Source organism: Scleropages formosus, chromosome 5 (assembly GCF_900964775.1).
Source record: "Scleropages formosus chromosome 5, fSclFor1.1, whole genome shotgun sequence".
Lineage (NCBI taxonomy): Eukaryota > Metazoa > Chordata > Actinopteri > Osteoglossiformes > Osteoglossidae > Scleropages > Scleropages formosus.
In genome coordinates, this window is record NC_041810.1 from 26,414,463 (window position 1) to 26,440,404 (window position 25,942).

At 51.3% G+C, this 25,942-nt stretch overlaps 3 protein-coding genes, 1 long non-coding RNA gene and 2 other non-coding genes across 11 annotated transcripts in view; 3 read left to right on the plus strand and 3 right to left on the minus strand.

The window, feature by feature from the left end:
• Window positions 1-16,650, plus strand: part of mob2a (MOB kinase activator 2a) — a 36,779-nt gene extending 20,129 nt beyond the window's left edge. Inside the window, exons 1-5 of one of the 4 annotated variants that reach the window (XM_018765647.2) lie at window positions 2,807-2,924; window positions 12,182-12,342; window positions 12,888-12,981; window positions 14,187-14,311; window positions 14,857-16,650. In XM_018765647.2, coding sequence (XP_018621163.1) covers window positions 2,842-2,924; window positions 12,182-12,342; window positions 12,888-12,981; window positions 14,187-14,311; window positions 14,857-15,125 — 732 coding nt within the window. In that variant the 5' untranslated portion in view covers window positions 2,807-2,841 and the 3' untranslated portion in view covers window positions 15,126-16,650. Of the gene's footprint in view, window positions 1-2,806; window positions 2,925-7,934; window positions 8,236-12,181; window positions 12,343-12,887; window positions 12,982-14,186; window positions 14,312-14,856 lie in introns of those variants that run through there. The other 3 variants (XM_018765646.2, XM_018765649.2, XM_018765648.2) reach the window with 3 other exon arrangements.
• A 34-nt stretch (window positions 16,651-16,684) lies between these two features.
• Window positions 16,685-16,757, plus strand: trnar-ucg (transfer RNA arginine (anticodon UCG)). Its single transcript has one exon. It is a non-coding gene; the product is annotated as a tRNA-Arg (tRNA).
• A 646-nt stretch (window positions 16,758-17,403) lies between these two features.
• On the minus strand, window positions 17,404-17,476 carry trnar-ucg (transfer RNA arginine (anticodon UCG)). The gene has a single exon. It is a non-coding gene; the product is annotated as a tRNA-Arg (tRNA).
• Window positions 17,477-19,256: 1,780 nt separating this feature from the next.
• On the minus strand, window positions 19,257-22,036 carry kcnj11 (potassium inwardly rectifying channel subfamily J member 11). Its single transcript, XM_029252391.1, has one exon. It carries the CDS (start codon window positions 21,542-21,544, stop codon window positions 20,375-20,377), a length of 1,170 nt encoding a protein of 389 aa, XP_029108224.1. The 5' UTR covers window positions 21,545-22,036; the 3' UTR covers window positions 19,257-20,374.
• A 593-nt stretch (window positions 22,037-22,629) lies between these two features.
• On the plus strand, window positions 22,630-23,842 carry LOC108942293 (uncharacterized). The gene is made up of 3 exons (XR_001966700.2): window positions 22,630-23,063; window positions 23,320-23,365; window positions 23,783-23,842. It is a non-coding gene; the product is annotated as an uncharacterized LOC108942293 (long non-coding RNA).
• The window catches only part of abcc8 (ATP-binding cassette, sub-family C (CFTR/MRP), member 8), a 46,102-nt gene continuing 43,923 nt past the window's right edge, over window positions 23,764-25,942 (minus strand). For all 3 annotated transcript variants that reach the window (XM_018765512.2, XM_029252390.1, XM_018765513.2), the window contains 4 exons: window positions 25,718-25,821; window positions 25,471-25,604; window positions 25,108-25,170; window positions 23,764-23,925 (listed from right to left, as the gene is read on the minus strand). In XM_018765512.2, the coding sequence (XP_018621028.2) occupies window positions 23,788-23,925; window positions 25,108-25,170; window positions 25,471-25,604; window positions 25,718-25,821 (439 nt within the window). In that variant the 3' untranslated portion in view covers window positions 23,764-23,787. The remainder of the gene's footprint in view (window positions 23,926-25,107; window positions 25,171-25,470; window positions 25,605-25,717; window positions 25,822-25,942) is intronic.

Here is a 25,942-nt window from a genome sequence, read left to right on the forward strand (position 1 = left end):
CAGTTCCCGGGGCAGCAGCAACCGGTGTGTGTTCCTGTGACAGATTGGACAGATGCCGGACTGCAACTGCATGCCGATGTGGTTTATGGTCGCGCTCATCCCTCTTTTCTCCTGCTGAGCTGTCACCGCTTAGCACCGGTTCTGCGTAAAGCCGCTGTTTTGAACATAAGACGAAGCAGCAGAATCTCACATGTCCTCTGGGTTCACTTTTATTCAGGACACATGATAGAAACGCAGTGAGCAACTAGAATAACGACAATTAAGATAGATCCGTGTGACTCGGTGCGGGTTCAGTTCTCCATCAATCACCTGCTTTCCTCCGGGTGCTCTGGTTTCCTCCCACAATCCAAAGATGCTTTTCTGCAGGTCAGTTGGTGGCCATGTGTGTTTGTGTGCAAGTGAGATTGAGATTGACCTGTGATGGGCAAGTGTTCCATCCAGGATACACCCTGTGCATCTGGTTAAGGTGTGTGAATGTCCATGTGGTGATGTCATCCTGACCCATTCAGTACCTGGTGTCTCCCCAAGCCCCCATGCCAGGAGCCGTGCGCTGGAGAGAGGATTACACATCTTTTCTATTCGTGAGACACCTGCACGGCAGTGTGTTTTGTGCTTTGTAACCCTTCTCTGGGGTGTTCAGCCCATCCTGTGGCTCTGAGCTTCTGTTTTTACTCCTCACACTGTGTTTATAAAACCGTTTTTAGTGTCTCACTTCTGGGTAGAAATGATTAGAACTGAGCGCTGCTTTCAAACCCAAACGCTCCATTTCCTCTTGGTTTTCATTGTTTACGCAGCGCCGTTCAGACGCGCTGCTTGGAAGAGATTTGGGGGGGAAACGGTTTAAAAATAGTTTATAAACAGTTATAAAGCTGATAAAAGCAATAAAATTATAAGGGCAGCTGGTAGCATATTGGTTACAGCTGCTGCCTTTAGACCCAAAGGTTGCAGATTTGAGCCTCACCTCTGGCTGTAGTACCCTTGAGCAAGGTACTTACCTTACATTGCTCCAGTAAAAAAAAAAAAAAGATTGCCCAGCTGTATAAATGGGTAAATAATTATAAATACCTCATCACTGTAAGTTGCTTTGGATAAAAGTGTCAGATAAATGGTGTAAATAAGTGTGATCTGTGAGGGTTCGATGTCAGTCACCGAGTTCACGTCCTGCAGGGACACTGAGACTACATGCTAATTAGGGTGAGCCTGTTTTATTTAGGACAAAACAAACAAACAAACCAGGGGAAGAGAAAATAAGCTCTGCTGCTGGGCTCCGGAGACACGATTTTGACACAGCTGGACCTTTTAAAAAATATATAACAATAAAATTGAGATTTTGTTGCGTTTCTTAACTTTGAAGACTTTGGGATTGTTCTGCTACTGCAGTCTCTTCATTTTTTAATTCTGTGTCCATTGAGTCGGTGCCACTGGCACATAATTAAAATAATAAAACTAAAAAAACAAAACCAGCAGATTCTGGGATATTATCATAATTGTATATCATGCTTAAAATATATCGTAATTTTAAAAACCTGCAGAAGCATCGCAAGGGGATTCTGGGATACGGTCTTAGCATTTATGGTTGAGGAGGGTCCCAGGGTCAACGGGCAGGTGGGCGAACAATAACGGCGCGAAGGCGTTGGACTGGATGTGCATGTGCAGCTGTGTCCGAGCACTCTTATCGCACACACACACGCACAAACACACAAACACAAACACACATGGCCCGCACAGGAAGGTGCACACAATGCCTGAACGGATTCCACACATTTTTCTCCAGGAGCAGGAAGTGGCGAAAGTCCCGCTGAGCAGCCGCCATCCTTCACACCCGCACCCTCTTTTATCCTGGAGACACACGCACGCACGCACGCGGATGCCCAGCCCGGCCACTGAACACATGTTCACATTCAGCTCCCGGCCCATTTGTTTACAACACACACCTAATCAGAAACGCATCCCACGCCTATTCGCCTGGTGCCCAAACGTTCAAGTCAAGGCAGCGGGCCACTCGAAGACCATGGTAGTTTGCCTCACTTGAATTAACGTTGCTCATAATTCAACAGGCATGTAAATCAGTTTAAAAGCTGTGTAAATCTTCATATAATTGAGTATAATCTCTGAATTCTGTGGTTAATGCCTGGTCCTTGAAACAAATCCTGGAGTGCAGGGGATTATGGTAAACGGAGTAAAGGTACATGGGTGAAGGTAAGATGAGGAAGAGATGTGAGCCCGTGCGGGTCACCGGGGGCCCTGCTGTGTCCGTCCCTCGCACACCCCACCGCCCACAGGCTGCTCCGTGGACGGGGCTTTGAAACATCCATCCACTTTGCTTGCGTGACTCATAAAGTGGTCAGGAAGACCACATGGGGTCATAACCCAGGTCCTCAGGCCCAAAAGGGGTCTCATACAGTGCCTGTGACCAGTACTGAACACCAGAACCTTCTGGGGACTCCAACTCCTGCACCACCACACTTTTACTGTTCAGTCCACACATACTGCCTTACGCTCACTTACCCACTTGTGCAACAGGGTAATTTTTACTGTATCGGTTGAGTTGAAGTACCTCGATCAAGGGCACAACGTCAGGAGGTGGGATTCGCAGCACTCGGAGTGCCAGGTGATGTTGTAAGTGCTGTGCCCACCTGGGTGGTGCTCGGGACAGTAATCTTGGCCCCCCCACACCTCGCTGAGCTCTTATCTTTGCCTCCAAATGGGTGGTACACTCTAGGGGGGGTAGAGGGTGAGGGGAGTGGCCCCTCTTCTGGCTTCCAGCAGGACATGTGTTTGAGTGTGTGTGTGTGTGTGAGGACAAGGAGACTCGGATCCGCTGTCGTCTTGTTCACGCTGATGGCAGAAGCGGCTAAAGGGTCCCCGGGGGGCCTGAGCTCAGCAGACCCCCCCCGCACGCTGCTCACAACACTCTTCAGCAGGTATGGGCTTCACTGAGCCAACACCTTAATCTTTGGCCATGTTTGACCGCATTCCAGTGCAGCGAGTCCCTCCGGTGCAGCTGCCGGATCCCCAGGCTCTCTTTCTGCTGCTGGCCGATCGGAGCATTCGTGTCGCTGCTGATATACGGAAGTGGCGGCTTGTGGTTGCGGTTCGCTGGCAGCTCGCCGCGGTCAAGCAGGATCGTGGAAAAGGACAGCATGTCATCTGAGGGTTTGAACCGTCGAGCTGCTGAGCAAGTGTTTTATTTTTCGTTTTTCTTTTTCTTTCTTCCTCCTTGTCCTGTACGGTGTGTTGTACAGAGCGCCTTCACGACCGGCGGGCCGCTTCTCCGTGAACCGGATGGGTGGACCGTGAAACGGTCCTAAACCTGCCTGATACGATCGAGGCCTGGAATGACGGGCATGATTCCTATTAAAGTCTCAGCGCGTTTTTCCGTGTTTTGACCACGCTGAACATGCCAGGCGGCTTCCGCCACGTACTGCGTGCGGTCCGTCTGCCTGCTTGTCTCACTGCTTTCTCCTGCGCCACAGAGGGCGGTTTTGATCTAGTCGAAAGGCGGCACGACCTCTGGGTACACGCTCGATGCTTCTCTCCGTCAGAGTGTGTGCAGGCTTAGGGTGCGTGGAGCAAGCGCGCACACACACACACACACACACACACACACACACGTGGGGTCGCCTGAGTGGTAGTCAGTGCATTCTTCGTTCTTGGAGTGTGGAGGAGCCCCCTAGTGGCCAAGAAGGGCGGTGCATTTTGCGCACTTCGAGCTCCACGGGTCCCCCTTTTATTCTAAAGCTCGTGTCCCACATGCTTTTCCTTCCCAGATCCCAGCATCCTCCTGTCTTCCAGCGTCCCAGATCATCAACACGTGCCGCAAGCAGATGGTGGCACAACTGTAGCCAGGACCGTGTCCCTAATGACCGTAACTGACTGCTGGAGGCCTTCATCTGCCGGCCCCCTTCGTGCGTCCGACCCGTCCCCCCAAATTGTTGTCCTCACCGCTCTCCTTCCTGGACGACATCCTCAGGAGTGCAGCTCATCTCAGCTGAGCGTTGAGGTGTCGTCTTGAACGTGAGGGTTAATATTGGATATACGCGAGATATTATACTGGGTCACCGTTGCCGTTGTTCATCGCTTTTAATAGTAAGATCTGGAAAACATGTTCAGACCCTGAGGGCTAAAGAGATGCACGTTATGTGGTAAAACGTAGTAATTCTAAACATTGCCTGCCATACACTCTTCTGAGGGTTGTTCTTACAGCAGCAGTTTTTCTAATAATAAATAATTTGCCTGATTATAATTTCTGATTTTCATGAGTGGCTTTTTAATCCCTTTGCCAACATATTAGTCTCGGCAGGTTTTTTCTTGTAATGCAGAGTTTAAAAATGCTGAATGATAAAAATCTGCGTAAGAATGGTTTGTCTTCAGTATTATTCTGTCGCTTGTGCCCGATGAGATGAGCTCTGTGTACAGTTATGTCTCAGTGTTATGTTGAATTGTAGTTAACGCTCTACTTAATTGCCTTGTACAGAAACACACGACACTAACGCTGCTCTCCCTGTATATGGCGCTCTTACACACTTTTTGTATCTCACCGTGAAAAATGCAGATGAAGTTACATTCTTTTGGAAACTGGTGTTTTTCGTGCGCGCGCGCGTGTGTGTGTGTGTGTGTGTGTGTGTGTGTGTGTGTGTGTGTGTGTGTGTGTGTGGGGAAGACGCTCACACTCTGGGTTCCACTCTTTACTTTGTTCGTTTGAAGAGCTGGTTTTACTCTGGTACAGGGCTCCCTTTGAGGGCCTGCTTGAAGCCTCCACACCTCCACGGTGCTCGCATTTACCTTTACCACTGGGGTCAGAACCGAGGGGGGGGTCACTAATTTTCGTGATAAATTTTTACATTTACTTCTTTATGTTGTTTCATTGTCATTGTCGTTGTCGTTGTTGAGTTGGTGTTATTGGGGAAACCGGTCCAGTAGAAATTTGGCCTAAGGTGTGTCAGAACAGGATGTATGACTTTAGTGGTGCCATTGGTAAAGAAAGGTAAAGCGAGGTACAGCATAAAGCAATAAACAAGCGGCCGCATTCCTGCTCGTCTTGTTCACGCCCTCCTGGCGCCTCTGTTTTTCACCCTGAGAAGAGTCACGCAGAGACGCCCCGAGCGCCTTCCTTCTCTTCCTTTGTTTCTCAGCTCACAAATAAACAGCCCCCCCATATTTCAGGGACTAATCAAATAAAAACGTTTATAATCTTATTTTTGTCAATTCTTAAAAGTTCACTAATTCACTACGTTAAGTAATAATACATACACACACACACATATACATTTTCGGAACCGCTTGTCCCGGTCAGGGTTGCGGGGGTCTGGAGTCTATCTCGATGTGAAGTCACAGGTCTCAAGGCCTTGGGGGGCACACTCTGTATGGGACGCCAGTCCATCGCAGGGTAATTATTGAAGTAATTAAGTAAAGCAGAGAACGGGGAGCTTCAGGGGTCTCAGGTTTCCCTTCCTTCCTTTGGGTTCTACTGTGACGGCAGCTATGACGCTCGGCCCCGGCACAGTTTGTGGAGACGGTGTGCTTTTATTTCTACTTATTTTAAACTAATTCTACTTTTGTTGTCGCTTCAAGTTAATAGTTTACAAAGTTCTTCTAAGGTTTTTTTTTTTTAATTTTTATTACTGTTGTATCTGAGACTTTTACAAAATCTGCCCAGTGAATAGATGTTAATGTCTGGAGAATGTAGGGTACGAAACCTTGCTCAAGGGTACTGCAGCTGGAGGTGGGATTCAAACCTGCAACCTTCGGGTCCAAAGGTAGGGGCTCTAACCACTACACTACCAGGTGAACGCGCCGGGCTGTGAACAGACTTGTCGTGTTAGTAAGTGTACGAGTACCCAGTTTACCATGTTGTAGCTCCACTCTGTGACGAGTCGAACCTCCACGGGGCCATTGGTAACCACACCTTTACCCCAAAATACAGTGTCTCGTAGAGCTTCCTCCTGATGCCTCAGGGCTCCAGGAAGATAGAGCCCTCGAACCCGTGACCCGTGTTGGCGAGGAGGCGGCGGTTTGGCTCGCGTCCCAAAACTGCGGAACGAGGAGGCGGTTTCAGGCCCAACTTGTTTGTCGGGGCAGCTGAGGACCATGAACAGGGAGCGCTGAGAAGGCTTCAGAAAAGAAGCACCAACACGGACTCTTCCTGGCGTTTGCCGCGTTGGGGGCCGAACGCCACGTCACAGCGTGAACCGTCCTGCACGATGAAGGGAAACGGCAGCACACCGTTCATGTCCCTAAATCAGTCATTCAAAAAGCTGGGGGGTGTCACTTCAAAACGCGGTAAAAATAGCAGCTGCGGTCCTTCCGACCGTGACGTCATCGGCTGCTTTGGAAAGAAACATTTAGCTCTGCAATGAGTAACGATGGCTAAACTTGCGGCGTGTGACACGGTCACGTCTGGCAGTTCCTGTGAAGTCGGTGTCATATCAGCATTGTTAATATTATTACTATTACGCAGACATTGTCTGAACCGCTTGTCCCATTCGGGGTTGCGGGGAGCCAGAGCCTAACCGGGCAACACAGGGCGTAAGGCCGGAGGGGGAGGGGACACACCCAGGACGGGATGCCAGTCCATTGCAAGGCACCCCAAGCGGGACTCGAACCCCAGACCCACCAGAGAGCAGGACCCGGTCCAACCCACTGCGCCACTGTGCCCCCTCATTATTGCTGTTATCGTTTATCTATTTTATTCTACTGTATACCTCCTTTTAGAGGACACGCGGTACAGTGCGGTACAGAGCAGAGTGGCCACACCAACGCTGTCCGAACAGAACATTCCTGGCAGCGTGTGTTACGTCAGCGGACCCTGTGTGTAACTTCATAAGAGAAATGTCACACAAGACCAGGTGTGTGGGTGGGGGGGGGTGGTTGCAGGGTCCGTCTGGCCCACGCAGACCTGGGACAACCCCAGGAGGGTGTGGTGTCGTGCGCCGGTATCTGTGCGGGAACGGGCTGCTGTACCACTGCAGCGTTTCACATGTGTGTTTGTGTGTCTGTTTATATCGCTCTGCATGGAAGGAATGTTCCAGACAGACTATTTTAAGGGCCACGGGAAAGTCCTGGGTCGTGTCACTTCAAAGGCATCCAGGTTTGAGAAACGTCAGGTGAACGCCGCAGAGTCGCCATCGCTCATTCTGACGTTTACGGAATTTAAAGAAGCTCGAACCCACACCCGGTCGGGTTCTGACGCTCTTGGCATCAGATGGCACATGGCGCGGCCCCCATTGGACTGTTTGTTGTGGTTCCAGCTCTCCCCCAACCCCTTGTCCCGCCTTCCTCTCGGTGGGGGTTGGGGCAGCAACCTCACTGTGTTCTGCTGAGGGTCCTGGGGGACATTCCAGTGTCCTTAGCAGCTCGCACCCGGGCCGTGCAGACCACTTCCCTCGGAGGGGGTCAGTGGGGAGCTTGCGTAAGGTTAAGGACAGTTGTGTGTAACCTGAATGCCGCCGCAAGGGGCGCTTTGGACCCGAAGGTTGCAGGTTCGAATCCCACCCCCAGCTGTAGTACCCTAAATTACTCCAGTAAAAATACCCAGCTGTGGAAATGGATAAATAATCGTAAGTTGCGTTGGCGTAATGTTTATGCGCTGTATCTGCGCGGTACATTACTGTAGTATTTGCTCATGTTTGTAATAGTGGAAGTTGCTTATCATGACGTGTCATTAATGAACGTCACAAAGGCGCAGAAATGGAATTTAAGATACGGAAAAGACTCCTTTAAAAGTGCAATGTTGACGTGTGTGTGTGTGTGTGTGTGTGTGTGTGTGTGTTCGTTCACTCTTTTAGTGTTATGACTAAGTGACCATACTGCAGGGAGGAGGGGCTTTTTGGCCAGAAGAGTAGTGTGCTCTCCTTGTGCTGACTCTCTCTCCTTTGTGTGTGTGTGTGTGTGTGTGTGTGTGTGTGTGTGTGTGTGTGTGTGTGTGTGTGTGTGTGTACACAGTAGATTGGAAGCGGAGGAGGAGCAGGAGGAGGTCTCTCTGAGGTCCTCCGCTCGACTCATTTACTAAAGGGAGCAGCGCAGTGGTGCTTCACCCAGAGCTGTGCTGGAGTGTGAGGGGGCACACACGCTCTGTGTGTCTGTGTGTGCGTGTGCGGTGCGGAGCAGAGCGCATCGGCCGGGCGTCATGGTGGAAGAGCAGTGGAAGCTCCTGGGAAACAGAGCAGCGCCGAGACCCCCCAAGCGCACGCTGAGCTGCAAAATGGTTCTTCAGGCCGTCGGAAGAGTTCTCAGGTGAAGCGACGCCTCGGTGGAGCGGTGCGTCCGAAAGCGGGCAGCAGGTGGCGCAGCGGTTAGAGCCCGAGGATACAGGTTCGAAACCCACCTTCTGCTTCGCTACCCTCGATCGAGTTTTTTCCCCTGAACCGATACAGTGAAAGTGACCCTGCTGTATTAATGGGTAAATCGGTGTTAGTAGCTTAACGCTGTACCTCGTTTTGGAGACAAGAGTCAGAAAAACAAAGTAAAGGTAGTAAGTTGTGTAATCCGTAAGTTTCATGAGTGTTCGCAGGACTCCAGTTATTATAAATGTTCCTGAGTGTTACTGGGTGTTCAATGCAGTAGGAATGTGTGCGAGGAACCCTTCGGACCCAGTAGGGTATCAAGTCGAATCCCCCCGTTTGCCGCCGTGCCGGATGCGCCATAAGTGAAAACAGGGAAATGCGAGCGGCTCCGTCCTCGGACCAACATCTCGAGTTCAAGTCCGTTTCCTGCTCTGAAACGCGAGGTCCAGGCACTGAGTTTAGGGGGTCGTTCTGGTCACAGATATGAACTTGGATTGTTTTTTGCTCGTACTGTTTGTTCGCTTCTCTCTCCAAATGTTTTTTCAACTGCTGCTTGCACCGATTTACCCGTTTACACAGCAGGGTCATTTTTATTCTACCGATTCATGTACGTTCAAGTATGTTCATCTTACGGCACTGAGCACTTCAAGTCCAAGACAGAGGTTCTAACCGCTGCGCCACCTGCTGATGCCCCGTAGTTTTACCTGTGAATTCAATGAGTCGTCAGCTTTTTCCTACCTTTTTTCCCATGTCCTCAACATTTTGACCTTTAGTGGGTTTTTTATTATGAATTGATGTTCTGCCAAAGTGTTTGTGGGGTGAAGGGGTCTCTTCCTTGCTCTCTCTCTCTCTCACACACACACACACACACACACACACACGTTTTGATCTTCACTCATTGTGCTGGTTCTATTTAACATTCCTCGCCAATCACTGTTGTGTACCTTACCATATCATTACTGCGGCGTACTGTCCAGTTAGTGTGCGTGCGTGCGTACGTGTGTGTACCATGTGGGCATGAGTGTGAGTCCAGGACGGAATTGTGATGTGGAGAGACGTCACATTCTTGAGGTGTGAGGGATGGATATGTAGTAAAATTTGCTGAAAAGATGCAGTTTAATGTGGTATTTTGCTCTCTGCACTCTTGAACTGTTTTTTACCACGGTGCTCCTTCAGGGACAGGAAGCGACCGGGTTGCGCACACACGTCCAAGTGGCTCGCATGCCACTGTGAATGCAGCACAGGGCTGTAAAGCAAGAATGACGGGGTCCGGGGGACACAAACAGTGGTTCTAACAAAGACCTGATCTTCTAACCCCAACCAACCGCCCCCAGGTGGGTTAGGGTGTGTGTGTGTGTGTGTGTGTGTGTGTGTGTGTGTGTGTGTGTGTGTGTGTTTCTCTTCTCCTCCGCATGAGCCAGATGGAAGTGCTTGGTGAAACACTGGGGCAGTCTGAGCTTGAGTCCCGCTTGTTTGCGAGTGTAAGCAGAGGACCCGCATGTCCTTGGATGTTGCGTCGGCGCTCGCTGGGTCGAAGCCCGAGCCACTTTCCAGAACGTTCTCCGCTCACTCGTCTCACCAAGACGTGTCGCTTCACACACTGATAAACCGGTTTGTGAAAGACCTGGACAGCAGTTGAGCCACGTTTGGGTCTCGGCCCCCGTGAGCCAAGGCTGGAGTCCAGATTGGACTCATTACAGTCACACAGCAACGTTGGGACCGTTTCCCAATGCCCTACCGGCGCTTGGCACATAACCAGTGTGATATTATTGCGGAAGAAGAACAGCAGCGGTTGTGTAACAACGTCAGGAATCTGGGTTCTTTTACCTCCCTGGTGTGTGTGCGTCACTTCGTCAATACAGACTGCGAAGCGTGTGTGTGTGTGTGTGTGTGTGTGTGTGTGTGTGTGGGGTGGGGGGGCCGTGGGTCGGTCCAGATCGGGTCTGTCGACTGCTGGGTCTCTGTGTGGGATCACGAATCTGGGTACTAATTCCATTTGTCACAGAAGCCAAGGGATTGTCATTGTTTTTTTTTAATTTTACTTTATTATTTTACACCTCTTTTTATCCTCAGTGATTTAAATAGTGCAGTAAAGGCCACATTTTCTTATTAATTATTTATTTATTGTATTTCATTATGTTCCACCTCTTTTTAGGCTGTGTTGAAATACCAGGGTGTCGAACTTTCGTAATGTGTGTGTTTTTCTTTTTTTTTTTTTTTTTTTAATTCATTTAGAAGAAACTTTTTTTCTATTGCAGTGTACAGTTTTTATTTTCCTTATTGTTGTTGTTATCCGTATTATTGTCCTCATTATTATTTAGTTTGAATGCGGCACCTTTATCCAAGGTGACTTACAGTGGTAGGGCGTGTCCCCTCAGCAGAGGTTGGGCCGCAAAGTGGACCCGGTTTGTCTGGTTCCTCAGGTGCGTTTCGACGTTTCGCTTTCGTTTCCGCTCCCTCTCATTCGCCTCCTGGCCCGAAAGTCATCGCAGAGTTGAAAACCGCGCCGCTTTGTGGTTCAACCGCGGTTTAAAACCCCGTTCTGTTTACCTCCGGGTCTGTTTTTCCTCTTCTCCAAAGCCATCGTTCTATGAAGCAAACTCCCGTCTGGACGTCTCCTTCCCGCAAAACACCGCCTTCCCAGTGTGAAACGCGGTAAATTCCTGAGCCGCCCATTTATTTTCAGAAGAGAGAACTTTCTCTCCAGCTGGCCATGTTCGCACGGGGAAGCCTTGGCCATAAAAGGCACCGTGTGGCTCCATCCCAGGACAAAGGGGTCATGGTCAGAGCCAACGGTGGTAGGGTGGGGATCCCGACCCCACAGGGCCTCAGGGGGGAACATGACCAGTGGGCCTCGACTCCAGCGTTCGCATCATCTACCAGGGCTGGCGCCGGTGCCCCGTTTCACGATGGAGCGGAGGGGGTCTGCGAGTGGTTGGGAACAGCCGGTCCGCCTCCAGAAGACAACAGATTTGCAAGAACATGCAGAGAAAGCTGGGCCTAATCCTGTTGGAATGCAGGCTCCGTGTGTGTGTGTGTGTGTGTGTGTGTGTGTGTGTGTGTGTGTGAGCGACCACAGCAGGTCTGTGTTCACCTGCCTTTAAAGTCTTGGTTTATGTCCTGCCCCCGAGGTCAAGGAGAGGGGCAGGGAAATGGGAACGGGAACCGGGTCGCATAACGCTGTGTGGTCGAGCGAGTTCCGGTCGAACGCCTCGAGACTGAACCGCTGTGATTTTACACAAACATGGGAGAACGAGGGCATTTAGTTAACAGCAAAGGTTTTGGCCTCAGTGCTGCGTCCCCGCGTCCCCCCACCCCCATCTGCCTCCGCTCACTTCCTGTATCTGACCAAGTGTCCAACGCTGTGGTTGTGACTGACAAAATGGTTAAAGAATCTGGACCCTGATACCTACAGGACCTGAGCAAGCCCTACAACCCAGTAAGAGCGCTGAGGTCCTCCACTCTGTCCACCTGGTGGTCCCACTCACAAGGGTCCAAAACTGAGAGTGTGAGCATTCTGTTATATGTCCCTCATATAATGGAATGAGCTCCCTGTGTCCCTCAGAACTACTGAATCCCTCCCACGTTCAAGAAGGGTCTCAAACCCATCTCCGTCCGTGAAGTTGTATCCTACCATCTGTCAGTATTACCTCTTTATGTCCTATCAGTTCTACACGCAGTCAGTTTGTCATTTGTGAGGTAACCGCGGTCACCGAAGTTCCCCCGTGCTGGACTGCACTGCTGAGACCGTATGAGACCGTATGTCCAGCTGGTAGTAACGGTGCTGTTGGCAGTTTTGCCATGTTCCTGCATGGCCGGGAGGGGGTTGAACTCTCTCTGACCGACCTGATTGCGACCAGTTCCTGACCCGCTGCTCGCCATCCTCTCTCCCACAGGAAGTCCAAGACAAAGCCCAATGGGAAGAAGGCGCCGGCGGAGGAGAAGAAGCACTACCTGGAGCCGGAGTACACCAAGGTGCGCGTGGTGGACTTCGACCTCAAGGAACTTGTGGTTCTACCGCGTGAGATCGACCTCAACGAGTGGCTCGCCAGCAACAGTACGTCCGCAGTGTCGTCTCCCTTTCTCTCTCTCTCTCACACACACACACACACACACACACACACACCCCTCCCCCAAACACGGTCTGCATCAAATGTTTGTGTGTGTGTCCCCTCCTCCACTTCTTCAGCATCGCCACCTCCTTTCTTATTCTCTCTCACTCAAGCGCTCACTCGCCTCATAAGTGCTTCTTAATTACACCTCCTCCATCACTTAATGTCAGACGCTCTTAAATGTGGGTTCGACGCTCGCTCTGCTGCTGCAGCCTTTGTGCGCTGTGTTAATAATTCATGGTACGATTTACAGAAAAGTACAAAGCCGTGTGTGTGTTTTGAAACAAAGCGTGTGGGGTCACGCTCCTGCTCCGCTCAGTACTGCCGTGTGTCGGATCTCCCGCCGAGGGGGGCGTCCTCGTTCGCCACTCCATGGCACATAGCCTGAAACACCCCCGAATGAAGCCCCTGAAGGGGGCAGGGATGGAGGCTTGTTGTTTGCGCCTCTGTCTGGATCCCACCTCCAACCGGCTCTTTAATTCACCCGCAGCAACGACCTTCTTCAACTTGATCAACCTGCAGTACAGCACCATCTCCGAGTTCTGCACGGCGGAGACCTGCCCAGCCATGACGGCGTATAACACGTGAGTATCCTGGGCGCATGAGGGCTTGGAACCAGTCACCACCCGTTTGGTAAGAGGTGCTGTGCAGAGTCAGGCCACCTGGGAAAACTTTCGCCTGATAAACAGCGTAGGGTTCTGAAGGCAGCCGTGTGGAGATGTTGTAGGACAGGTAGTAGGGACTGGATTCCACAACCAGTTGGCCGTAGGGAGTCTTGCATGTGATTTGACGTCCCAGCGGGTTGCTGCTATGTACTCAGCAAGAAGTCAGAAGGTGCAGCATTTTTAGTAAAAAGGTGCCACTGGTTTTAGCCTCAAGCTGCATGCAGAAATTGTTGCCCCGGTTTGCAGCGCAAACGCGCCGGGTGTGTTTGAGTCGCAGCTCAGGAGAACTGGCTCTGCTGCAAAGGGGAAAATCGAGAGTCAGGGAGCCTTAACCACCCGGGCTGCTCATTGTGTGGAGCACTCTGGTGGTCGAAGGAGGCCTGCAGACTTTTTGCAGGGGGAAGTCAAACCACTACCCTCAGTGGGACGGGTTTGGAACTCAGCTGATACTGGGCGGTGACCTCCCGCTTTCATTGCACACCCAGTCCCAGGCTCTCCGGTGGGCACCTTCCTACCCCCAGCGACGCTCGGTTGCTTCCTAATGCAGCCAGATGCCGGGAGCCCCTCTTTACTTTCCTGAATGGGAGGGATGCGTGATAGGATCGAGTCCCGGCAGCAACGGGATCGTTGTTTCGTCCTGTTTTATAAGAATAGTCTCATTAGTGCTGTTGGTTTTTCCAGTTCGTGCAGCTCTGTGTGTCGAGGTGGTTTCGGACACATCCCTAAAAAAACCCAGGTGGTGTCGCAGCCCCTCACCCTCAGGCCCCTTTCAACTAGTAAACCCAGTCGGGCTCCTTTAAGTGGAACTGACAGACACGTGGAAACAGGAGTGGGGCCATTGGTGTGGTGATCTGGGATCGAAGCGGGTCCGACGCGCTCCGGGAGGTTGTAGGGCCGTGGACACGCTCTCCCATTTGACCACAGGACGAGTCGTTGACCAGCTCTGCACTCATACCTGTAGCAGTCGGGTTGCTACCATGTAGCCGTCATGTTGAACTGTTATCCAGGTAGACAGCAGTGAGACCTCTAATGAGACTCGAGCCAGCGTCCTTCAACGTTAATGTTCATATCCTTCACCAGTGTGTTCCTGCTGACCGCGTGTGTGTGTGTGTGTCGTGGCTCAGGATATACTACTGGTATGATGAGAAGGGGAAGAAGACCAAGTGCACGGCGCCGCAGTACGTCGACTTCGTCATGAGTCTCGTGCAGAAGCTCGTCACTGACGAAGACGTCTTTCCCACCAAATACGGTACGTTCTGCTCCAGAGTCCCGTCCCCTCCAGCTCAGAACACAGCTATACCGCGGTACCACTGGCAGGGCGCATCCTGTGTTGGTAAAGGGCAAGGGTGCCCCCTGCTGGAGGAATGCTATACTGAGTTTTGATTAAAACTGTCGATAAATGATTGTAGTGGTTGGAGCTGCCAACTTTGTACCGAAAGGCTGCAGGTTCGAATCCCACTTCCTCCCATAGCACCCTTGATAAAAAAAAAAAAAAAACCTACTGTGCAAATGGATAAATGTATAAGTAATTACTTCACACTGCAAGTTATTTTGGAGAAAAGTTTTAGCTACATAATAATAATAGTAATAGTAGTAACAGTAATAAAGTACTAAGAGTTGAGCGCCGCCCTGCTGGCCAAGTCCTGCTGTCGCCCCCGTCAAAAACCGAACCAACATTGTAAGTCAGTCACTTTGGAGAAAAATGTTCCGTTAAAACGGACAAATGGAAAATGAGAACCAGGGTAAATGGAGGTGCTTGCATGCCGTAACGAGGGTGTTGCGCTGTGCCCGCAGGCAAGGAGTTCCCCAACTCGTTTGAGTCGCTCGTCAAGAAGATGTGCCGTTTCCTGTTCCACGTGCTGGCGCACATCTACTGGGCGCACTTCAAGGAGACGGTGGCGCTCGAGCTGCACGGTCACCTCAACACCCTCTACGCACATTTCGTCGTCTTCGTCAGGGAGTTCAACCTCGTGGACCCCAAGGAGACGGCCATCATGGAGGACCTGTCGGAGGTGCTGTGCACGCCGCTGCCCGCCGCGCACAACCACGTGACGGAGAGATGAGCCGCGCTGCCCTGCCCCCGCACCGCGCACCCTAGGGGGGAGGGGGAGGGGGTTGGCAGCTCCAGCTTGGGCCACGGCAGAACTTGGGAGACCTCCCGCACGCCTACCTTTGCCACCGCGGGGACCCCGGCGACAGGGGTCCGGCACTCCGGCAGGCATTGATGGGGGCCGCTCTGAGGGGCGGAGCCAGTCTGGCTGCCCCGCCCTTTTACTAGGAATGAAGAGTTTTTTTTTCTTTTTTTTTTTTGTTTTAAATGTTGTTTTTTTCCTTCTTTTCCCCCCAAAAGGGGATTTTACTTGTGTTTGTTATGTGGGGATGGATGCTCTGTCCTCCTCTCTTCCTGCCTTTGCTTCTCCAACAGCAGGACAGTGGCCCCCCCTTCGCGCCAACCTCCTCTCCTGTCATTATAAGGATATGTAACGAGTGACACTTTAACCATAGCGGGTTTAGCTCTCTCTCCTGCCTCTGGAGGGGGGTGGGGCACTGTGTTTTTCCTGGGCTTGTCCAGCACAGCGGGAGCGTTTCTCTGAGGGAGGGGTTCCCGGGTTCGAGTGGCCTGTCGTGCTGGCCGCTGGCGAGGTTCCCGGACACACGGCTACCATCTTGTTGTGGTATGTTAATATACAATATTATTGGTCCATTCCTTCGCACAGAGAGCAGTGGCGCAGGAAGAGGGCGAATGACAGTAGGGGTGGGGGTCCAACTCCTGCAGGGGTGCCGTTTTCTCAGGGTGGGGGCGCTGCGGTGACCGCTGGGTCCTTTGTCCCAGAGCAGCTCCTCGTCCCTTCGGTGACGGTGATGTCCGCAGGCTGACTGCTACACGGTGCTGCCCCCTACAGGAAGAGCAGGACAGAGCAGAGCAGCGTGGGCTGCGCTCATCAGGGAGAAAGTGTTCGAGAGACGCTCAAGCGCAGGATGACGAGTGTGTGTCCTTAGGACGACCCGCTCCCTCTCCTCCACCCCCCACTTGCATTAGTAATTTTTTCTGAATGATCAGAGACTTTGGTTGATATGAGGGATGTGAATTTGAATGTTCAATATGCACAAGTGGCTGGTGGTGCCCGTGGGGGCAGGGGGCAGGGGGCAGGGGGCAGGGGGGGGTGTGTGAAAAGGGTTCTCATGGCTTCTGGAATCACTTCTCTTGGGGTCAGAGGGATGGAGTACTTTTTCTAATTTATTTTGTTCTTTTTGACATTTGCAGGGTTCATAAATTCTTGCTTTCATTTAATGTGTTTTAATTGTATAAGTTAAGAATCTTGTAATATTTTAAGCTCTGCGAATTATAACCTAATAAAAGGTGAAAGTGAAATTTGTGCTTTTCACTTTGTCGAAGGGTGTGTGTGTGTGTGTGTGTGTGTGTGTGTGTGTGTGTAAGAAAACATAAAAAATCAGAGTACAGAACACATTTTGATCCCATAAACCCAAACAGTTAGAGTCGCCAGACCCCAGTTTCACCTTCTTTTTTCTTTTTCTTTCTTAAACAGAAATCAAGAGTTCTGTTAACCTGCATTAATAGATGATGGTTCTTTCCTTAAAAACACATCCTTATTACGTGCAAGACCGCGTGGCCTAATGGATAAGGCGTCTGACTTCGGATCAGAAGATTGAGGGTTCGAGTCCCTTCGTGGTCGTTCGAATCTTTATGTTAAAACAATGTTTGACAAATTATTCGTTGAAGTAAAAAATGTTCCGAAATTCGCTAACAAGTCGATCATAAGCTACAGCAGCGAGTGATTAGAGCTCAAGTCCCAAACCAGGTTCAAATTCCTTTTCTTGCTGGACTATATCAGTGATCGAGCTACTTAGCCCTGCATTAATACACCAGAACTTACTGTACTGAGTAAATGAGTAAATCACGGTAAGTAGCTTTGCGCAGTATAAAGCTGTCTTATTAAGAATAATGAAATGCTGTCATAAAGCTGGGTGGGTGGGGGGCTGGTAACGTTGGTGAAATACCGCTGTTGGCCACTAGGTGGCACTGGTGTGTACAGTGCGATTGGCGAAGAGCGCTTCAACTGCAACTTAAATCATTTTTTTTTCCATTTTTCTTCAGATTTTACTATTGTCAAAACTACTTTAGTCCGTTCTGTAGCGGAGAAAGTCACTACGTACCCAGGAAAGCGGGTGTGAACGCACAACCTTGAGGCCTTGTACTGAAGTGGCTACCTGTAACACTCTCTTTTTATTAATTAAAGACTTCCACTGCGTTATTTATTAAACATGGAATGTGTAACATCTGACAATTAAATTAGTACCCAAATAAGTCTCTAAAGGCTCCGACCACGAAGGGACTTGAACCCTCAATCTTCTGATCCGAAGTCAGACGCCTTATCCATTAGGCCACGCAGTCTACATATGAGAAAGGGCCTCAACCTTGAAGGTTATCATTATTTTTGTTATAATTAGCAGTATAAATCATTGCATGTACATGGTGTCTCTGGAAGGACTGTGGTAAAAAAAAGAAAAGGTCGCCACGCCCAGTCCCCACCCACACTCAGAGCCACACCTCAGCTGGACTGTCAGGAGGAAGCGAGTACCAGGTGCGGCCAATTCAGGAGCACAAACTCTTGTTTTCCCTCTTCTCCCATGAGAAAACACCAGTGTGAGTAAAAGTTGGAACTTTGGCTCTTTCGGGGCTCAGTTTAACAGAGTTACAATTTGAGGGCTTTAGGTTCGAGGCTGAGGCTCCGTTTGTGTTCCGTGCCCTTAGTTTTAGTTTCGATATCAATAGTTTGTTTAGTGAGGAAAAGCAAACTGACTTTTATTGTGTGATTGCTGGTATTTAAGGGTTATAGGAGCAGAACCGTTCGAACCCGACACCCTGCAGGTGCCGCAGACGCACACGGTAGTGGTGAAAAATATACCTGTAGATGTAAAATTAGCACGTAACAGGGCAAAAATGCTGTTGTACTGAATAATAAGTGTGTTGTACAAAGAAGGAGAAGTGTGTGTATCTCTTTAAAAGCTGTTCTAACTTACTGCTCCAAAGCCGCTTTGTATGGCTGCTCAGTGTAACATAGTACACAAAATGAATAACATTTACACTTGAACACTGTTAACTTTTTATTTCTGGCAGTGTGTGACACACTGATGTCGCCGTTTGTGTCACATGTGAAAATACGAGTTGACAAAGTGTGGTGTTTGGGAATCGGTGAACGCTCAGAGATGTAGACCGACCCAGCGTGGTGTTCTGAAAATAATTAATGCTGGCTGAGCACAGAGGATGTCCTTCTGGGGGACCTGCTGGGGTGAGAGCTGTGAACACCTGGTGTGTCAGTAGGTTGTGAGTTTCACCTCCTGTGGTCCTGAGGGCCCTCCTGCTGGTGATGGGGGTCCTGCTGACTGATGTGTTTTCGTATAATTGAGATATAATCACTCGAGATGATTAAAAAGTGCACAGGGTGACATCAGAGCAGTGGGGGTGTCACTGCAGGTGGTGACCAGCAGGGTTACAGGTGGAGATGGGTTCGAGAGTAATAACTGGGGCCCCGGGGGGTTCTTGCCGGTGGGTCACTGCATACGCTTAACCATAAAAAGTGCTTTACGCCCTCATGCGAAATCAGGTCTGCACAGCACCTGTGTACAAGCAGCCACCTGACTGCGGTTCCTTAACCGCTCTGTGTTGCAGCGGTGGGGCTGTTGGGTTTCCCTCTTGGTACCGTGTTCCTGCCCATGTTTTCAAGTAAACGGGCTCAGATCTTTCCTTAGATGTTGAGGTTCCTGTTTGTGTCCATCCGAGCGGTGGGGAAACGACGCCTCGTGCATCCAGAGTGATACCGGTCCCCCAAAACCGAGGTGTCAATGCACTTTGCACAGCAGGTGGCGCCACGGTTAAGGAACTGGACACCTGCTGTGAAAGTGTGTTAATCTCGGTCGTGTTGGAGGTGCATTAATGCTATGGGGTTCATTCTCTTTGATTTGACTCCTTTTGGTGGTTTTTTTTTTTTTTTGGGCGCCCACATTTCTAGGGAGGATGACGCACACGTGTAACGTGTTTTTGCTCCGGCAAAAAATAGTGCCTTTTCCACGCTTTGTACTAAGGCGATGGCGACGTGTAGAAATGATCAGCTGCAGACGGAGTACGAATGTTTACCGCCTGCTGTAAAACACAACCAGAGACCAGATGGAACTTTAGTTTTATTATTTTAATATATTAAATTTTCTATTAAATTTGTACGGTAAAAACGGTGCACAGTGGGTCTCCGTGAAGTAGGGGACATAACTCGAGTGTCTTTAGTGGAAATTGCTGATGGTGGGTCGCGCTTCACACACCTGCTGTGTGACTGTTGACAGCTGCCCAGCAGTGACACCAAAACCCACAAGTATCTCACAGTATCAATATCCCCCCCTTCCCCACAATGCCTCTTACTGCCAACCCGGACCTTCTTCGAATTCAGTCAGTAGGGTTGAACCTATCTGTTTTTAGGGGGCAACGTGTCTAACACACACCAATATTCTGTGTGCCCCATAACTGGGCATAAAACCTATCTTGTAGTGGAAACCTGCTCATGAGTGTGGACCCCCTGCAGAGCTGGAGAGCACTAGGAGCCATTGGGCAGCTAACGCGTGACAGATGTTTGAGACCCTTTTTGAGCTTTGAGAGGGATTCAGCAGCTCTGAGGGACAGAGGGAGGTCATTCCACCGCAGCAAAGACAGAACACACTTTTGGGGTTTTGATTTTGGACCCTTTGAAACTAAATATTAGTGAATATTACATTACAGACTAAGTATATTGTCACACACGTGGCATTCGCTGTACTTCAGCTGGAGGCACTTTATGAGCGCGCACTCAAATTCATCTGCACTTTATTGCTGACTTGCTTACCCGACTGTCACGTGACCTTCCAAGGCACCACGCGGCCCGACCGATTTCACACCGTTTTACCCTGCTCTCCAAACTGCTTCAAGCTAAAACACGCTACCCGGATCCCCGACCACACAAGAAGAAAGACGCGTGCACGTTCCATGCGACACAACACACGGCATGCCTGGCGCGCGCAGCCACGCGCTCAGTTGTTTCGAGCCGCATTCAGGCGGCGAATTAACGGGCTCTAGCGCTACAAATAATACCGCAAACCAGTCTGAGACATAGCGGGGGAGGGGAGGGTGATCTTAGACAGTGACTTTTTTATACATTCGATTCGACAGCAGAACTTCGCTTGCAATCAATCACAACACTCGCATAAATAAAAGGCGCGCGCGCTGCTACCGCAGCTGAAATGTTTTGAAAGCAGCCCCGGTCCTCGGCTAGCGCGGGCTGCTGGGGGTCTTGAGGCGCACCGACTGCTGTCTCCTCCTCACCTGGCCCCTGCGCGGGGGGTCCGCGAGCCGGTACCGGGCCACGCCCCCCTGCTCCTCGAGCTGCCGCGCGCTGCACGTGGGCGTGGGCACCTTGACCGTGTTGCCGAACTTGGAGTAGTCCACGGCGTACATGCCGTCCTCCTCGGACACGGTGGGCACGAAGCGCTGCCCCCACAGGATCTCCTCGGGCAGGTAGGAGGTGCGCGCCTGCGTCGTGATGCCCGTGGTCTCCACGACGCCCTCGAGCACCACGAGCACCTCGAGGTCCTCGTGCGGCAGCTCGGCGGCCGACAGCTCGTAGAGCGGGCTGTTGCGGTCGATCACGTGGCTCACGATGAGCGGCGACACGAGGAAGACGCCGTTCGTGCCCACCGGGTTGTCCATGTGGATGTCGATCTGGTCGAGCGGGACCAGCTCGCCCTCGCGCGTCGTGCTGCGCCGCACCACCTGCATCCTCACCGTGGCGCTGATGATCATGCTCTTGCGCAGGTCGCCGATGCGCACCATGAAGCAGAGCTTGTCGTTGCGCAGCGCCACCACCGCGTGCTTGCTGAAGATGAGCGTCTCGGCGCGGCGGCGCGCCTGCGCCGTCTTCATGAAGATGCAGCCGAGCATGATGGCGTTGATGACGAGGCCCACGATGTTCTGCGCGATGAGGATGACGATGGCGGACGCGCACTCCTCCGTGATCATCCTGCCGCCGAAGCCGATGGTCACCTGCACCTCGATGGAGAAGAGGAAGGCCGACGCGAAGGAGTGGATGTCGGTGACGCACGGCACGAAGCGCTCGCCGAGCTCGCCGCGCTGCTGGTCCAGGTCCCCGTGCGCGAACGCCACGAGCCACCACACCATGCCGAAGAGGAGCCAGCTGCACAGGAAGGACATGGTGAAGATGACGAGCGTGTGCAGCCAGCGCAGGTCCACGAGCGTCGTGAACACGTCCTGCAGGAAGCGGCCCTGCTCGCGGATGTTGGTGTGCGCCACGTTGCACGCGCCGTTCTTGGCCACGAAGCGCGCCTTGCGCTGCTTCGCGCGGAGCTTGGGCTGCAGCAGCACATCCTCGGCCAGCCGCGTCAGCACGTAGTCCTCCGGGATGAGTCCCTTCCTGGACAGCATGATGATGAAGGCCGCGCTCCCATCCGATCCGGGACGCGCTTCACCGCGGAGACGCGGGCGAGGACATGATGATCATTTGGGTTTCGGAGCGAGCGGCGGTCACGGCGGCGATCGGGACGCGGGAGGCGAGGGGCTCTTCGGAAGGGAGAGTCGCTCGCTCGCAGCTGCCCGCTGCCTGTCCCCCTCAGCGGCAACCCGACGACAGCGCGGACCTGGCCGGGCGGCCGCGCGCCATGTGCCCCCCGAAAGCCTTGGCGCCAGCTGCCTGGAGCGCGCGACGCCCCGACGACGGACGGACGGACGAGTGAGAAGAGGCGCGCGCGGGAGCCAGTGAGCGCTGCGAAATGAGGTGGAAAGACGCGGTGCGGGAACGCGCAGTGAACGGGGGAGGCGGAGAGGGAGCGCAGTGCACGTCGGGTCGTTCGCTGAAAGACGAGCCGCGGGGGGTGCGCGCGCCCCGCAACCTGAGAAGATGCGCGGCGTTTCTCTCTCTCTCTCTCTCTCTCTCTCTCTCTCTCTCTCTCTCTCTCTCTCACACGCGCGCGCGCGCGGACGAACGCGCCCGAGCTCAGACTCAGAGGGCACTGCGATGTGCCGCTATGCCAACGCTCAGAAATAGAGCCGCAGTCCTGGGCAGCTTGGCTTGCGGTGTGAAAATCACCCTGTTCCAATCCTTCGAGTTAGAAGATATACCTTGTTCGTAGATTGCACAAAGTTTGCATCCTTCTGTAAAAACTTTACACACACTTTTCTACAGTGTTATAAATTAACATGTACAGAGTAATAGAAATATAGCTGTGTATGTTTTCAAAATATATAACATTATGTACAATGACTGTTCACATTTATGTGCAATTCTGGCAGTGGAAAAGGCCCTTGATGTGTGTGACTGATACTGAATTTTCTGTTCACGAGCTTGACAGAACTGGTGTGGTAACATACCATATTTTGCCATCTATTTACTGTGTGTGTGTGTGTGTGAAGCAGGTGGCGTACAGGTCAGACCTGTGCTCCTGCAACCTGACATCCATGGGTTCAAATTCCACCCTGCTGCAGTAACCTTGATCAAGGTACTTACCCCATATTAGTACGGTAAGAGTGCCCAGCAGTATAAATGGGTAAATAATTACAGTGATGGTTGTCTTTCATAGTAAAAGAAATTTTTTGACAAAGGTGGCAGGTGGAGTTTTTATGGCACTTGAAATAATCTGAATGTCATTTTTGTTTATTTCAGCCTGTTTACTTCACACACATGATTCCAGTGTGTATTTTAGGCAGCACAGTCAGACTCCCAAACAGTGAGTGTGAGTTCAAGGCAGCTCACTTTGGACCGTGGGGTCACAGCCCCCTCGCCCTCTCTCCCTGTCTCCCCACCGCAGCTGCCCCCCTTTCCAGGCCTGCTGCTTGATTTAGCTCCAGATCGCAGTGAAACCACGGTATAAAGAATGATTCGAGGTCCAGCCCAGACGTTGTACCATCAGGCCTTCGGAAATCTGTAATTTCACAGTAGACCTGATGGGTAAGTTCCCACCTTAGTTACAGTGAAGCAGTAGGTTGATGTATTAGAAAATCAAAAGGAAAAAAAGTCACTTTCTCTGAACTGCATTTGGAGACTCTAATATAATTTTGTGTGACATGTGCTTACATACATATTACCAATATTATTTTTCTGAGATGTACATCGCTTTGGACAAAAGCGTCTGCTAAATGAATAAATGTAAAATGTAAATGTAAGTGGTGTTTTCAGGGACCGTCTTTCATTGTACTTCTCACAGGTGTTGTGGTGGTGAGAGCAGCTGCCGTTGGACCTGAACGTCGCAGGTTCGAATCCCACCTCCGGCTGCAGTGCCCCTGAGCAATGTACTTCCCGTAAATTGCTGCAGTAAAATTACCCAGCTGTATAGACGGGTCAGTAATTGGAAGTATCTTTGCAGAAAATTGTCAGATTAGCGTAGATAAATCTGTGGACCTTTTTGCCCTGAGGAGAGGTAAATAATAGGGTAAAAAACACATCCTGCAGGTGTACAGAGGTGATAGTGAAAGGTGACAGTTTTGCTGCAAGAGAAGAGAACTTGTTTGAGGACATGAGGTCCAGGGAGACATTTTCCCCTGTTGATCAAGACCACACACTGATTTTATAGAGAATGTGCTTTTATTGATAAAGAGTTGTCATTTTATGTACAAATATCATACAGAGTTTTAAAAAATAACAATCCATTGTACAATTGCACTTCGAAGGTCCCTCATTTGTCGGCGCGAACGAAGGAAGCGAATGCGCTGTCCTCGCGCTCCAGCAGCACCTCGGGCCGGTCGTACTCCAGGATGGTCCCGCGCTTCATCACGATGACCAGGTCAGCGTTCAGGATGGTGTGGACGCGGTGCTGGGGGGGGGGGGGGGGACACATGTTGTTGTGCTGCGTAAAATGTTTGTTCTTCAAATTCAGCTACCACTGTGGGGTCATGGTGGTCCATGGCCTATCCTGGGGGGGACCTGAGTCCATCGCAGGGCAGTATAGCTAACCTCTGTGCTACCAGATTCCCACCCACTTCCCTCCATTTGCTGGCACCCTTTAGCATTCATGGAAAATGTGTTTTATTACAGTTATTATAAGGCTGCACTTATTTATGCTGCAGTGATTTACCCTGTAACCTTTGGATTCCAGGACAGTACCTCTAACCCCTATGCTACCAGATGCCCTCCATTCGTTGGCACCCTTTAAGGTTAATGGGAAAAGCTGTTTTGTTACAATTAGACACTTTTCTCCAAAGTGGCTTACAATTTAAGGTGACAATTATTTACCCATTTATACAGCTGGGTAATTTTACTGGGACAAAGTGGGGTTGGGTGCCGCAGCCGGCAGTGGGGCTTGAACCTGCCACCCTGGGATCTGAAGGCAGCGGCGCTAACCACTACACTACCTGCTTAATGCCTTTTTAGCTAACACTTCCAGATGCACTGAAACATCTTTAACATCATTATGTTACGAGGCACATCACAAAGCAGCGCCCGTTTGTTATTACAAATCATTGCACGTAAGTAAAATTTTTAATAGAACAGGCTTTACGGGAGGTGGTTCGTAAGTACGGGGTGTACGTAACTCGGACGTTCGTAACCCGGGGACTGCCCGTACCTACACGAACATAAGGGTGCATGGCCTGCAGTGCGAGAGAGAGCAGCATCGGCTGAATATTTCTAAGACCTATTTTTAATCGCGAGGCACTTCTCTCCCCGCTCTGGATGGCACCCAAGGGAACGGCTCATTTGCATTTTGGGGACAGTAATGGCTGCACTCTTCTGCAAATCGCATTTCAGGTCCGGAGTTGCTTATTTGGGTCAAAATCCAAAACGCTGCTGCTGAAGGTGGAAAAATGCCGGTTATTTAAAAGAACTGATGCGCAGAGAATTAAACTCAGAGGAATATAATTTAAAGGAGCGTCGGCACTAAATAACATCCCCTCCCCTCTGGTTTCCGGCGAGATCTTGGAAAACAAACCCGGCGCTGCGGCGCCGCTGGGGACACGGGGGTCAAAGGACAGCGAGACGAAGATGCGGCGACACTTACGGCTATGATCACCACGGTCCGGTCGGCAAAGGCCGTCATCACAACCTTCTGCAGGATACTTTCCTGGAGAAATCAGGTCAGGAAACATCGTTATTCACCAAGACCTCCTACACTACAGTTTTTCCTGTATCAATTCAGAGTAAGTAACTTGATCAAAGGAACAACAGCAGAGGAGGATTTGAACCCAAAGCCTTCAGCTGCAACACAGTGCCTCTAAACACCTTACACCCTATAACACGAACCCCAGGCCTGGACCTCTCCTCTGTGGCGTGTGCGCGCGCTTTAAGGTGGACGACTTCGGCTGTGAGGCGACAGCCGTGCCGCACTGTGCCGCCCCGCCCCCCCAGGGCTCTCTCCTCTCACCGTTGCCATGTCGATGGAGGCGGTGGCCTCGTCCATGATGAGGATGCTGCTCTTGCGCACGAACGCCCGTGCGAGGCAGAAGAGCTGGCGCTGCCCCTGGCTGAAGTTCTCCCCTCCTTCCGTCACCATGGCGTCTGTCAACACAGCACAGAGCTCGGCTCGGCGCTCGCACACGCCGGCCGTTCGGCGGGGGGGGGGTCCCCAGTGGACCGACGGGACGTATCGTTCACCCCCCCATCCGGCTTACCGAGCCCCCCAGGCAGGGTCTTCACCACGGGCTTGAGCTGCGCGATCTCCAGCGCCTCCCACAGCATGCCATCCGTCACCTTCTTCTCAGGGTCCAGGTTGAAGCTGAACACGAGGCAAAGGCGCGGTGAGAAAGTCACACGGCGCTGCGTAGCACGCACCGTGTCTGCGGTTACGGTCAGAGCGGAGGAGAGAGATGTGACATGTTGAAAATGAACCGTTTACC

Bases quoted from the DNA above. Each gene is read 5' to 3' on its own strand.
- kcnj11 (XM_029252391.1), bottom strand. From the start codon at position 21,544: ATGCTGTCCAGGAAGGGACTCATCCCGGAGGACTACGTGCTGACGCGG.